The sequence below is a fragment of the Ceratotherium simum genome, chromosome 17 (genome assembly GCF_057802395.1).
Source record: "Ceratotherium simum simum isolate JZ-2026a chromosome 17, ASM5780239v1, whole genome shotgun sequence".
Taxonomy (NCBI): domain Eukaryota; kingdom Metazoa; phylum Chordata; class Mammalia; order Perissodactyla; family Rhinocerotidae; genus Ceratotherium; species Ceratotherium simum.
Window position 1 is genome coordinate 19,937,657 of NC_141916.1, and position 14,795 is coordinate 19,952,451.

At 47.6% G+C, this 14,795-nt stretch overlaps 1 protein-coding gene across 4 annotated transcripts; it reads left to right on the forward strand.

Moving 5' to 3' along the window:
• Window positions 1–342: 342 nt before the first annotated feature.
• On the forward strand, window positions 343–14,471 carry DDX23 (DEAD-box helicase 23). 4 transcript variants are annotated; one of them, XM_087442471.1, is made up of 18 exons: window positions 391–457; window positions 3,364–3,399; window positions 4,629–4,837; window positions 5,597–5,707; window positions 6,639–6,732; window positions 6,835–6,900; window positions 7,464–7,602; window positions 7,884–8,017; window positions 8,149–8,261; window positions 8,485–8,628; window positions 8,726–8,951; window positions 9,260–9,405; window positions 9,768–9,945; window positions 10,989–11,231; window positions 11,673–11,824; window positions 12,054–12,162; window positions 12,920–13,094; window positions 13,557–14,471. In XM_087442471.1, the coding sequence occupies exons 2-18, from the start codon at window positions 3,394–3,396 to the stop codon at window positions 13,778–13,780; spliced, it is 2,469 nt and encodes an 822-aa protein (XP_087298597.1). In that variant the 5' UTR covers window positions 391–457; window positions 3,364–3,393; the 3' UTR covers window positions 13,781–14,471. The 4 variants fall into 4 exon arrangements, with proteins under 4 accessions (XP_004429018.1, XP_087298597.1, XP_087298598.1 ...); XM_004428961.3 differs by lacking the exon at window positions 3,364–3,399 and having other exon boundaries at window positions 343–457; XM_087442472.1 differs by lacking the exons at window positions 391–457; window positions 3,364–3,399 and adding an exon at window positions 3,425–3,444.
• Window positions 14,472–14,795: the final 324 nt, after the last annotated feature.

Genomic DNA, 14,795 nt, shown 5'->3' on the forward strand with positions numbered 1-14,795 from the left:
CTCACAGATTTTTTTTGTAAAAACGCTTTTCCACACACGGTATTTGTTGGTGTTACTGCAGTTGCTAGTACTATTGATATCTAAGGTAGCCCTTAAATTCTTCCGTTATAAGCCACAGGCCGTGATAGTCCTTAACTGCAGTTTCCAGGAAGACTACACGGTGACAGAACCTTTTTAGGGCAGCCGACCCACGGAAGACTCTTCCTCCCGCTGACTCAAATATTTGGCGAACCACATTGCCCAGCAGACCCCGCGGCTCGGCCCGGCGCTCGCGCCGTGCATTCTGGGATTGGTAGTTCTCTGGCCTCAGTTGTCAACCTACGCCGCCGCAGACCAGGAACTCGCCTTCCCAGCTTGCCGCGCGCCCGGGGGGTGCGTCTCGGCGACCAGGAAACGGGAAAAATGGCGACTGCTCGGCGACGTTGAGGCCGCGTTGGGCGGTTCAGACTCAAGAGTGGTGAGTCCCGGGCGGTGGATGCGGTTCCCACGAGCTTGCAGAGAGGGCGAGAGTGGGGGCACTGCGGTGGCCCCTGCCTCCGGGACGAGGCGGGGAAGAACGCCTTAGGGAAGGGGCACGAGCTCGGAAAGCTCTGGCGAGCAGGAGCGAAGGCGCGCGGGCCCCAGAAGGGAGTGTTGGCTCCTGGGGGCACAGGCCAAGTCCCAGGACGATGTTACGGGCCAGACCTTTGCCCATGGGCACAGCACCCGTGATACCCCCAGTATGACCTTCCTTCCTGTTTCAAGTAGCCCTTGTTCCAGCCAAACTGGAACTCTGGCTTTTCTCCCAGAACCAGTCATGCTTTCCCGCCTCTCTGCCTCCTATATTATTTCTTTTGCCGGGAATGACTCCTTTTCTGCACCCTCAATTACACGTCTTCAAATTCTACCTATACTTAAACGCTCAAGAGCCACTTCCTCTGCACCTCTTTCCAAATCCCGTTTCACAAATGAAAGGAAACTTCTTTTTTGAACTCCTGTAATAACTTAATCTGAGCCTTCATTTTGGTATGTGTCTCATACCTTCTATTGTTCTGTAAGCTTCCTGTGGACAAAATCTTCCTGATTTCCTTTTGTAACTCACACGGCGCCTAGCACGGTTCCTTGCATATAGTGGATGCTTGATAAATACTTCGTTGAATGAAAAAAAGAACTTGCTTTCGCCCTACAAGAACTGAGGAACTCAAAGTTCTGGAAATTTGCAAGGAAGACTGCTGGGAAGCAATGGTCAGAGTGGGCCATTGTGATAAGTAGAATCTATAATAAAAGTTGTCTATTTTTACTGTTTTCTTATTCTCACCTCTTATTGTCTTCTAAAGTCACTCCACTCAGGCTTCTACTCCCTCCATGCCATGGAAACAGCTCTTGTCAAGGTCACCAACCGTCTCCATTTTTCCAAATGCAAGGGTCACTCCTCCATCTCCTAGTCTTTCTCCACTTGACACAGTTAACAGCTCCCTCCTTGGAATATGTGTTTGGTTTCTGGGATGCCATACTTTACTTTTTTTCCTCCTTTCTCACTGGCTGTTGCTTCTTTCCTGTCTTTTTTCCTGGTTCCTCCTGTGCCTGACCTCTAAATGTTACAGTGTTCCAGAGCTCAATCCTGGGTCCTCTTCTTTTCTATTTTCTTCTTTAACTATACTACCTACTTAGGTAATATCATTTAGTGTCTCATGGCTTTAAAAGCCATCTATATATTGATGACTGAAATTTTTGTCTCCAGGTACTCTCTCCTGAGTTCCAAAATTGCATTTTCAGCTGCCTTCCTGAAATCTCCACTTGGCTTTCTTACTGACATCTTACACATAACATGGCCAAAATGAAACTTTTGATTTCCTTCTAAACCTGTTCCTTCCCCAATCTTCTCCGGTCACTAATGGTACCATGAACCATTAGGTTGGTCAAACCATAAATTTGGGAGCTAACTTTGTGTCCTGTCTTTCCCTTTCTCCCTTCATCGCTAAGTCCTGTCAGCTCTGCCTCCGAAGTATACCCTGAAGCTGTCTACTTCTTTCCATCTCTGTTGCCACTTTCCTAGAACAAGCCCCTGGCATCTCTTGCCTAGACTACTATAATAGCATTCTCAGTGGTTCTGTTTCTACACTTGCCTCCCTGCTGTAAATTTTCTCCCAAGTTACCAAAGTAATTCTTTAAAAATGTAAAATTAGATCACATCACTTCCTGTTTAACACCCTTCTAAGGTTCCCATTGCAGTTAGATAAAAATCCAAGTTCCTTTACCCTGGCTCAAAACACATTTCCATGATCTGACTCCTGTTTACCTCCCTGAACTCATCTTGAATCAATCAGTCTTCCTCCCTGGGGCAGTGCCACTCAGCCACACAAGTCTGTTGTTAATTGGCAAACATACTAAGCTAGTTGCTGCCCCAGTGCCTTAGTACTTGCTGTCCCTTCTACCCATTAAGTTCTTTTCCCTGATCTTTGGAGGCTGTCTTTCCCATCATTCAAATCTCAGCTTACAGGTCATCTAAGAAATTCTTTACTGAGCCCTCTATCTCTTGTTCATACCCCTCCCTTTTATATCACCCTGTTTTATTCTCTGCATTAGCGCTATTACTATTTGAAATTTTCTTATCTTTCTGCCTGTTATCTGCTTCACTGGAATTTAAGCTTTATGAGATCAGGGAATTTGTTTTGTTTACTGCTATATCTCTAGTATGTAGAACAGTTTCTGGCACCTACCAGGTGCTCAATGAATATTTGTTGAAAGAATGAATGATGTCCAGGATGCTTTATAGAGAAGATAGCCTTTCTTCTGGCTTGTTTTCTTAGGGCTGTAAGTGGAAGAGACATAAGTATAACTTCCATGTGTTATGCATAACATACTGATAACAAAACATTCAGTAATTTCTCAGGCAGTTGTGAGATAAAATGGGTTGTATCCACCTTTTGAAAGTGTTAATTGTTCATTTTTCTTTTCTTTATACATTCTCCCTTCTTAAAGATATATGGCAGGAAATTACATGGGAAAGGGGGATTGTAAGCTAAGGCTTAGGGAACAGATATTCCAGCTGAACCATTTGGGGATAAAATAAGTTCTGAGAAATGTATCCCAAGTCTTAGGGATGATGATGATGGTGGGGGTCGGGGGGGTAGTAGAGGCAGATTCAGACTTGCTGTCCTTGTAGCTCCTAGCTGAAGTAGATTTTTGTAGTCTGAAGGACAGGTGACAGTGTTGCATGGTGTTCAGTGTCCCAGGCAGGAGGGGAACAGAACGAATTCCTGCTCAGACCTTTCATGGGACTTGGTAATGATCAAGGCTGTGAAGATCTGAGCAGGGAATGTCAGTCAGAGTGTCTGTGACCTCTAGTTTTTGCTTCCTTCCTTCCTCTCCCTTCCTTTATAGATTCACAGGAAGTTGCAGAAAAAGAAGTGCATGGAGGTCCTGTGTACCATTCACCAAGTTTTTCCCGTTGCATAACTAGAAGTACATTTTTTAACATCTGAGTAGTAAAAGTGAATTTGTTTCTCCATTTAAATTTAGCTTTTCCTTAGGGTGCTGGTTATAATCCCAAATCTCAAAGTTAAACTTTTTTTTCTCTTTTGAGCTTTCTTTATGAGCTCAAGAGAACTTACCTTTCTTAGATGTATGTGTTGACTGATCCTGGTGGGCTGGCAGATGTAATAGACTCCTAAGATAAGCCATACAGGATGTTTGTAGAGATAGCTAGTACACTATTCATTCACTAACATTTTTTTTTTTTTTGGTGGGGAAGATCAGCCCTGTGCTAACATCTGTCAATCCTCCTGTTTTTTTGCTGAGGAAGACTGGCCCTGGGCTAACATCGTGCCCATCTTCTTCTACTTTATATGGGACACCGCCACAGCATGGCTTGCCAAGCGGTGCAACAGTGTGCGCCCGGGATCCGAACCGATGAACCCCGGGCTGCCGCAGCAGAGCGTGCACACTTAACTGCTTGTGCCACCGGGCTGGCCCCTCACTAACATTTCTTTTTTCTGTCTTTTTTTTTTTGGTGAGGAAGATCAGCCCTGAGCTAACATCCATGCCAATCCTCCTCTTTTTGCTGAGGAAGACCGGCTCTGAGCTAACATCTATTGCCAATCCTCCTCTTTTTTTGCCCCAAAGCCCCAGTAGATAGTTGTATGTGATAGTTGCACATCCTTCTAGTTGCTGTATGTGGGACGCGGCCTCAGCATGGCCGGAGAAGCGGTGCGTCAGTGTGCGCCCGGGATCCGAACTGATGAACCCTGGGCCGCCACAGCGGAGCGTGCACGCTTAACTGCTTGCGCCACCGGGCTGGCCCCTCACTAACATTTCTTTTAATACTCTTGCAATCTAATTATAAAAATAAGGTATATTCATTGTATACTTTTAGAAATGAATAGATACAAAAAGAAATCACAGAGGGACAGTATAGTATAGTGAACAAGAGTGGGCCTCTGGAGCCAGACTGCCTGGGACTCTGCCACTTACCACCTGTGTGTCCTTAGGCAAGTTACTTTATATACCTGAGCTTCACTTTCCTTGTCTATAAAGTAGACATAACAGTGTATCTACCTCATAGAGTTGTTTTGAGATAGAGTGAATTATATATAAACAGTAAAGAGCAATACCTAGTATGTAGTAAGTACTCCTCATACCCATGACAGATGGCAGGAGAGCTGGCTGACAAGAAGGACCGTGATGCATCACCTTCGAAGGAGGAAAGGAAGCGATCTCGGACTCCTGACAGAGAGCGAGATAGAGACCGAGACCGGAAGTCTTCCCCATCTAAAGATAGGAAGCGGCATCGATCGAGGGATAGGCGTCGAGGAGGCAGCCGTTCTCGTTCCCGTTCCCGTTCTAAGTCTATAGAAAGGTAAAGTAACTTTGTATGTCTGTCACAGGGCAGGGAGAGTACATGTTAGACTTCTTCATTCTTGGTTTTTCTGATGCCTCCGGTTTTAGGACATCAGACTTCTATACATTTCTCTACACCTAGTGACCTAGTGGCTCTTAAAAGTTCAGTTGTAAGCTGAAGGTCCAGATGATCAAGGAAGACAGTTCATCTCTTCACATAGTCCGTGGCCTATCATTACCATTAGCATTTAGCGGTACAACTCTGAGCTTATAACCTATGAGAATTCCCTCATAGGGTATAATGCAAAGTGAAATAAGTCAGAGGGAGAAGGTCAAATACCACGATTTCCTTCATTAAGTAGTAGATAATAACAACAATAAACAAACACATAGGGACAGAGATTGGATTGGTGGTTACCAGAGGGGAAGGGGGGAGGGAGGAGGGTGAAAGGGATAATTCGGTACATGTGTGTGGTGATGGGTTGTAATTAGTATTTTGGTGGTGAACATGATGTAATCTTTGCAGAAATAGAAGTACAATGATGTACACCTGAAATTTTTACAATGTTATAAACCAATGTTACTGCAATAAACAAAAAAATTAAAAAAAAAAAAAAAAAAAAAGAATTCCCTCATAACTTCCCTGGGAAACACATTCCCCAATTTGTAAAATGTTACTTTGGGGAGAAAAGAGCATGAGAACCTTCTTAGGGCTGCAATAAAGCAGCCTTCCACTTGATGGAAACATCAAGTGATTTCTTAAATGTGCTGTCTTTAGAGAGCGGCGGCACAAAGAACGAGAACGAGATAAGGAGCGGGATCGGAATAAGAAGGACCGAGATCGGGATAAGGATGGGCACAGACGGGACAAGGACCGGAAACGATCCAGGTACCTGAGGGAATGGGGGTGGTCTTTAGGGGAATGCTCCTTTTCTTCCTCTCTGCGTCTGAGCTGGCTCAGCTTTGTAGGAAAGTAAATTTTTCTTAGTGGATCTTATTCGTAGTTACTGCAGAGCTGTCTTTTAGAAGGTATGTGTCTTCTTTATAAAGTATAACCAGTTAGTGAAGTCACAACCCTTTGGGGGTCAACTTGTTCTTAGAATTTAGAAATTAGTTTGAAAAGGTTACCAGCCTACAAAACATTCCTTTAGCTTCATCGGACCATTCAGTTTTCTACCCAGGATGTATGATATATATTTGTTGGGATAGCTTAATGCCCCAGTATCTTGATCTTTTTCTTTTGGAAACTTTCTATGCAAAGGTTTTATTAGGCCTTGAGTGTGTAGGTTAGAATTCAAGGCAAAGGACAGAATTCTCATAACAAACACAGTGGGTTGTTTGAGATCTCTTGTAGGTTAAACTTATGGTAGGTGTGGGGAAAGGATTGCTGCGTCTGGTAGGAGGGAAGAATGAGGAGGGGGCATATATAGCAGTATCTGGGAAAGGTGTATGTGAGTGGCCATGTATGTTAAAGTCATTGTGTATTATAAAGTTAAGCAGGATTTTCTTTTTCAATGGGCAACTGCTATTTGGAGGAAATATTTTTGATGGCAGTAGTGAAGACCCACTTTTCTAGAAGAGATTAGTCTCAGAAAAGGAGATTCAGATAGAATGGGGCCAAGACAGGGCTATCATTAGGTTTCAGAGCAAGCAGAGTGACCATGTCTGCAAAGGGAGCTGCAGGACATGATGGATGACCATGGGCCAGTCTTGTTGAGTCATGGGAAAACTTCCATCCTCTTTTTGGGGCTCAGCCTGAACCTCATCGAGGGCTGGGGTAAGACAGTGATAACGGAGCTTTCTTGTTCCTTTGCTTAAAGTTTATCTCCTGGCCGAGGAAAAGACTTTAAATCTCGGAAAGACAGAGACTCTAAGAAGGATGAAGAGGATGAACATGGTGATAAGAAGCCTAAGGTAAAGGAGAGAAAGGATTTTCTTATCTTCCTTTTCAATTCAAGCCCAACTTTGTTGATCTTCAAAGGAAGAGAGCCTTTATGGACTGTGTTTTATCTTCAGGCCCAGCCATTGTCTCTGGAGGAACTTTTGGCCAAGAAAAAGGCTGAAGAAGAAGCTGAGGCTAAGGTAAGAACTTGAGGGTCTATATTAATTATGGCTAGGGCTGCCATAACAGAACACCACAGACTGAGTGACTTGAGCAACAGAAATTAATTTTCTCACCGTTCTGGAGGCTAGAAGTCTGAGATCAAGGAGTCAGTAGGATTATTTCTTCCGAGGCCTCTCTCCTTGGCTTGTAGATGGATGTCTTCTCTGTCTTCACATGGTCTTCCCTCTGTGCATGCACATCCCTGGTGTCTCTCTGTGTGACCAAATTCTCTTCTTATAAGGACACCAGTGAGATTGGATTAGGGCCTACCCTAAGAGCCTTATTTTACCTTAATCATCTCTTTAAAGGCTCTGTCTCCAAACACAGTCACATTCTGAGGTACTGGCGGTTAGGGCTTCAACATATGAATTCTGAGGGGGACGTAATTCAGCTCATAACAGGGTCCAAGGCCTATTTGTGTTTTCCTTACCAGGTTTAATGCCTGAGCAAATATGTTTGGGCTCCCTGCCGTCTCCCCATCAGTGATGTGATTATACCCTGCTCCCAGATCCTTTGTTTACAGTTGTAATGTATTTTGTAGCCCAAGTTCCTCTCCAAAGCAGAACGAGAGGCTGAAGCCCTAAAGCGACGGCAGCAGGAGGTGGAGGAGCGGCAGAAGATGCTTGAAGAAGAGAGGAAAAAAAGAAAACAGTTCCAGGACTTGGGCAGGAAAATGTTGGGTTCGTTTTCCTACCCTGGGTAGCCCCTGAATGGGGTTGGAAGGGGTGGGATGGGATTGTAGTGTCATTCAGGAGACCTAGAAACCTGTTTGCTCTGGAGTTTGGAAGAGGGAAGGATGGGGAAGTTTATGAGAAAAATACCTTCTGTTACGTCTCCATTTCCCTTGTATCATAAAACTCCTCATTTTTTTCTTATTTGGTGTCCGTTGTCTGGATCCCCTCCAGGCCGTCTTTTTTCTTCTGCTGAGCTCTTCTGCAGCTTTGCTTTCTTTGGTCTGCAGAAGACCCTCAGGAACGGGAGCGTCGGGAACGCAGGGAGAGGATGGAGCGGGAGACCAACGGAAATGAGGATGAGGAAGGGCGGCAGAAAATCCGGGAGGAGAAGGACAAGAGCAAGGAACTGCACGCCATTAAGGTACAGGCCTTGGCTCTGTCTTCACCCCCCGACACACACAAAAATGAGGTTTAGTTATTTGGCCATTCTGATCTCTGCATGTGGGGTTTGGGCCTCGAGCTTGATGGGCTTTGTGTTCTGTCCCTGGGCAGGAACGTTACCTGGGTGGCATCAAGAAGCGGCGCCGAACGAGGCATCTCAATGACCGCAAGTTTGTCTTTGAGTGGGATGCATCTGAGGACACATCCATTGACTACAACCCACTGTGAGTGGCTTCAGGCCTAAACTAGAGAGAACTGTGACTACAGAGATGGAAGTAAGATAAGCTGAGATGGGGAAATTGGTAAACCAGTAGTCCGCCAGCCTTCTGGGTGAGGAGGGACCCTGACCAGGAGGGGGGACTGGTACATATTGGCAGTCTGGCAGTCTGCCCGTCCCTCCTACTGCTGTAAGAGCTCCTCTTTTTTCTTCCTCTGTCTCAATTCCAGGTACAAAGAACGGCACCAGGTGCAGCTCTTGGGGCGAGGCTTCATCGCAGGCATCGACCTAAAGCAGCAGAAACGAGAGCAGTCGCGTTTCTACGGAGACCTGATGGAGAAGAGGCGGACACTGGAAGAAAAGGAGCAGGAGGAGTGAGTGGTTAGGGTTGGGGTGGTTGGGCAGAGCCCAGAGACTACAGGAAGGAGATGGGGGAGACCGATCCCACTTATTCCTCACGTTCTGCTCCAGGGCAAGACTACGCAAACTTCGTAAGAAGGAAGCCAAGCAGCGCTGGGATGATCGGCATTGGTCCCAGAAGAAATTAGATGAGATGACAGACAGAGACTGGCGCATCTTCCGCGAGGACTACAGCATCACCACCAAAGGTGGCAAGATCCCCAATCCCATCCGATCCTGGAAAGACTCTTCTCTGCCCCCACACATCTTGGAGGTCATTGATAAATGTGGCTACAAGGTAAGGAGGGACAGGTTGGTCCAGAAGCCTTGACATATTCCTACATTCTGGGGGGTACAAACTTAATTTGGGAACAAAGATCTTTTTTCCTTGTCTATGTGATGGCTTCTCTGCCAGTGGACACCAAGATGACGTTGTTTATCACTTTCTGGTGGAAGTATTGGCGTTCGGTGATTGTGTTTCTTCTTGGGTCCCCATTCCTGTATACTGTGCTTGGTGTCTTCCTGTTGTGCTAGCGTATGTGCCCACTCTGTCAGCCCAGGTAGTATAATTCTGCCTGTTCTATTACTCTCTCTGCGTCACTGCAGGAACCAACACCTATCCAGCGTCAGGCAATTCCCATTGGGCTACAGAATCGTGACATCATTGGTGTGGCTGAGACTGGCAGCGGCAAGACAGCAGCCTTCCTCATCCCATTGCTGGTCTGGATCACCACTCTTCCCAAAATTGACAGGTGGGGTCAGCTGACACCAGTTGGAGTGGGTTTGAGTGGGTAGGAAGGGTGAAAGTGGCCAATGAGTGTTTGGTTTTCTTTTTAAGTCTATAATCAGAAGCTCCTTCTTTAGTCTGGGTCAGATATTAGGGAATGATGGGGTCATGATATCAAAGAAGTATATGATTTTATTGCTAGCAAGGACCACTTACTGGAGAACTTGGCTGTCCTGGAGTCTCTGATTTTTAAGGGAGCTCATTGCATCCTTTTCCCACTACCCTCCCCATTCCTGTAGCTGCCCTTAAAAGTGACTTTGTCTTCTCCTGTTTGTGTTGGATGAGAACCAAAGCTCATGAAACTGTGGGATGCCCCATTTACCACAGGATCGAAGAGTCAGACCAGGGCCCTTATGCCATCATCCTGGCCCCCACCCGTGAGTTGGCTCAGCAGATTGAGGAAGAGACCATCAAGTTTGGGAAGCCACTGGGCATCCGCACTGTGGCTGTCATTGGCGGCATCTCCAGAGAAGACCAGGGCTTCCGGCTGCGCATGGGTTGTGAGGTTCGTTCACCCTGCCAGCAGCCAGCCCGCCGTTTGGGCAGGTGCTGTTTTGGGGCTCTGTTTCTAGTTTCTGCCATAGATGTACAGTCACATGAGGAAAAGGGCTGGTTTATATATATGCTCTTATTGAGAACTGATGCACCAGGGATTGGACTGTACACTTCATTAATTCTCACAACAAACATGAGAGAGGTGGTGGTATCTCCATTTTACAGATGAAGCTGAGGCTCAGGTTAGTAACTTGCCAAAGTCACACATAGCTGGCTATGGGCAGAGCTGAGACTCATAACCAAAGCCTGTGCTCTTAATCACTCTGCCAGACTGAGTCATTGACTTTGTGTGTTGCCTTCTTAGGAGAGGGGAGGAGAGCTTTTTACAGGAAGTCTGCTGTAGAAATTGAGTGTTGTGCAGACTTCTTAGTGTAATCCCTTTATATAACACCCTCCACAGTATCCCTTGGTCCCTCTTCCATCTAAGAAAGTTCGTTTTGGGGCCGGCCTGCTGGCTTAGCGGTTAAGTGCGCGCGCTCTGCTACTGGCGGCCCGGGTTCGGATCCCGGGCGCGCACCAACGCACTGCTTCTCCGGCCATGCTGAGGCCGCGTCCCACATACAGCAACTAGAAGAATGTGCAACTATGACATACAACTATCTACTGGGGCTTTGGGGAAAAAAAGGAGGAGGATTGGCAATAGATGTTAGCTCAGAGCTGGTCTTCCTCAGCAAAAAAAGAGGAGGATTAGCATGGATGTTAGCTCAGGGCTGATCTTCCTCACAAAAAAAAAAAAAGAAAGTTCATTTTGATTTTGCCTTCTCTGTCTAACTCCTGGACCTTACTCAGAGACCCCATTCATTCCTGAAAAAATCCAAGGTAGCAACAATGTCATGCCAGTTCTCAGGAACCTTCCTTGCCAAACATAACTGGAGGTTGGGGTCCAGGTCCCTTAGCATTGGGGGTATGTTGCCCAAGTGGGTGGATAGTTCACAGAAGGGAGAAGACAGGGGTAGTTGCTGGGGCTGCATATGATTCCACTGTACCCCCTAGATTGTGATTGCTACCCCGGGACGTCTGATTGATGTGCTGGAGAACCGCTACCTGGTGCTGAGCCGCTGTACCTATGTGGTTCTGGATGAGGCAGATAGGATGATTGACATGGGCTTTGAGCCAGATGTCCAGAAGATCCTGGAGCACATGCCTGTCAGCAACCAGAAGCCTGACACAGATGAGGCTGAGGACCCTGAGAAGATGTTGGCCAACTTTGAGTCAGGAAAACATAAGTACCGCCAGGTAAGATTGCTTCCCTAGGCTGGGAAAAGTTGGGCAAATTGCCAAACCATCTCTAAGGCCCTTCTTGGCCTAGGTGGGCCCAGAGTACAAGTTTCCAGAGTGGTGAGGCATGCCTAGGTACAGTCCTCTCACAGTCCTAGCAGTGTAGCCCTTTAGCTTAGCCCTGGAAAAATGATTCCAAAGAGCCATGCTACTACCCATCATAGGTGCTAGCAAATGCTCTCAGCCCTTCCTCTCATTGTAAGATGTAAAGTACCCTTACGAACAGGTACTGAGGAGAGAAATGGGAAGGCAAAGGACGCTATTTCCTAAGGTGATGGCTGTCAAAACTTACAGCATGGCTCATTTTAGATTCTTTAGCCTGGGCTGCGCTGCCTGTGCTGATGGTGGGATATGTGATGTGTCTGCCTGGGTCCAGGGCTGAGCCTCCTCTTTTCATAGACAGTCATGTTCACGGCCACCATGCCCCCAGCGGTGGAACGTCTGGCCCGGAGCTATCTTCGGCGACCTGCTGTGGTATACATTGGCTCAGCAGGCAAGCCCCATGAACGTGTGGAACAGAAAGTCTTCCTCATGTCAGAGTCAGAAAAGAGGTATGGGGGCAGCGGAGTCAGAGGAGCCGGGATGGAGAGGGAGGTTTTTTCAGTGGAGTGGTGGCCGGAGGGCGATTGTTCTGCTGTGTTGAAGAGCTTCTGTTCTTGTTCAGGGTGCCATGGGCATTGAAGATCCTGGAATTGGTATTCATGGGTCAGGGTTGGGCGTTTGACTTAAGAGTGGGTGGTAGTATGCATCTCATTTTTATCCTCTTCTTCTTCTCCCCAGGAAAAAACTGCTGGCAATCTTGGAGCAAGGCTTTGATCCACCCATCATCATTTTTGTCAATCAGAAGAAGGGCTGTGATGTTTTGGCCAAATCCCTGGAGAAGATGGGGGTGTGTCTGACAGGGGAGAGTCTGGTCTCTTTGGTGCTGCTTTCTGAAACTAGAGGGGCCCCCTAGGCTCTTGCTTTCAATTCTCACCCATTCTTGAACCTCTCCAGTATTCAACAAGTCATGGCCTGAGGGAAAAGGGCAGTTTCATGGGGACAAGGAGGACTGGTCACTTGCTGGGACTCCCTGTCCATTTCAGCAGTGGCAGCCAGAGGTGGTTGGGTCTTCCACCAAGGAGAGGTTTTGAGACATATCCTGGCAGGCTCTGAGGATGTGGAATAGAGTGGGTCAAAGTTTTTGTGTCAGTATGTTTGGGAGAGGGGATGGTGTGGTCAAGAGGAGATGCTGGTGATCAGTCTCCTTGACTCCTGATACTGGTGTTGGAGGGGAAGGGTGTGTCCCCTCCACTCAGTGCTTAGACCCCCCTTAGACTTCTGGTCCCTGCCTTCCACCCTCATCTCTCACCCTCATTCTCTGACTGCTTCTCATCTGTCTGCCTCCACATCTCACCCCTGATTGCTTTACCTTTGACCTTGCCCTGTCTGTCCCTGCCACCCGCTCCCCACCATGTTCTCTTCTGTCCCTTTCTTCAGCTCACCTCTTCTCTCCTTGCTTCCAATTGCACTCATTCTTTCTCCTGCCTCCTTTCCCATCTCCTCTCCTGCTGCTCTCTGCAACCCTCCCTCTCTGTCCCTACTCCCTCTTGTGTGTCTTCCCCTGACCCCATTGCTCTGTCTTCACCTCACCGTTCTTCCAACAGTACAATGCTTGTACACTGCATGGTGGAAAAGGCCAGGAGCAGCGAGAGTTTGCACTGTCCAACCTCAAGGCTGGGGCCAAGGATATTTTGGTGGCTACAGATGTGGCGGGTCGTGGTATCGACATCCAAGATGTGTCTATGGTTGTCAACTATGATATGGCCAAAAACATTGAAGGTAAGTCCAGGGGAAAGCAGCTTCAATCCAGGTAAAGGGAGAGTCCTTGTCTCTTTCCACTCGAAGTCAGGGCACTGCACTGAGGTGGCTGTTGCTGCCATCTCTCCCAGCTCCGAGTCTAGAATTGCTTGTCCCAATGAGAAGAGCTCCTGCCCTTTATCTTACCTGGGTTTGTTATCCCAGCACCTGAGACAGCTCTCTGTCCTCAGGATGTGGAGAAGAATGGAGCTAGGCCACTCGCGCTCTGTCTTAGCGTGGTAGGATGACCCTCATCAGTGGTAGTAGTGGGGAGACAAACCCCAGCAGAGAGCTGTGGGCACTAGAGGTTCAGGCAGCACGAGCTCATTTACTGCCCTTGGAGGTAAGGTGGGAAGGAGGATGCCTTAGGAAGCGGAGGCTTCTGACAGTGCCCACCAGAGCATCTGGCCTGGTGTCCTAAATGACATTCCTCTCCCTCCGCAGATTACATCCACCGCATTGGCCGCACAGGACGAGCAGGCAAGAGTGGTGTGGCCATCACTTTCCTCACCAAAGAGGACTCTGCTGTGTTCTATGAACTGAAGCAAGCCATCCTGGAGAGCCCAGTGTCCTCCTGCCCCCCAGAGCTAGCCAACCACCCAGATGCCCAGCACAAGCCAGGCACCATCCTCACGAAGAAGCGCCGGGAAGAGACCATTTTTGCCTGACACAGCTCTCTCCCACAGGGTTAAGGACATGCTCTGAAGCCTATTCTTCAGGACCCTCACATCTCTCTTTCCAGGTCCTCACTCTTGGGTTATGGGGGCTTAGGAAACAATCAGACTCCTTGGCCCAGACCCTCAGGTCTGAAGGCCTGAGTGTGCGGCTGCAGACAGAGAGGAAGCTGCTATAGGAGGCAGGGAGAACAAATTACCACAGATCTTGGCCCAGCTCTGCACCTCTGGTGGGCTTTGGGATTGCATTGGGCCATTGGCTCTTGCCAGTCAGGGGGGCAGCCAATTGACATTGCCTCTCAGACTGAACAAAAACCTGGCTGCCGGCTGGGACTTCTTCGGCACAGATGTTACTGCATAGCTGCAGCAAAGTCATTGCCCTAGATGACCCAGGGGATCTGGCACTGTGAGGATTATGGACCTTGGACTCTTATTGTCATTTTGACAGCTGTTTGCCCATTTGGCTCATAAAAGAAGTTGAGAGCCTTGTTTAGAGCTGTGCACGGCCCCTGTGCCAAGGGGTGCTGTGCACTCTAGGCATCCGTCACCCAGGGAATTTTTTTAGTAGATGTGGGGACAGGGTGAGCTGGCTGTGTCCATCTTTAAGTCACTGAGTGAAATTTCTGTTTTCTATTCTCTGAGAAGATGAGTTTGTATGTTCTGAGAATAAATACATGAATATTAAGGCTGTGTCTAGTTCTAGCCAAACGCATCTCCCAGGTTCTCCCTGGTACCACAAAAGACAGGACAGCATTGGGCACGGTTGACTTGGGAGATGAAAGAAAATCACGTCAAGAGAAGAGCCTAGGGTCTCAGCTGATAGTCTAAGCCTACAGGTGGCACTTGAGGGGAGATGGAAAAGCCATTGACAGCAGAATCATAATGCATCTTATCTGTCCTGCTCCAGCCTCACATAACTTGTAGCTCTGGCCTGGACACCCTCTAGGGAGCTTTGCAGGAGGAGGAGGAAGGAAAGCAGTTCTGAACTTTGACAGGCGAGGCAGAGTCA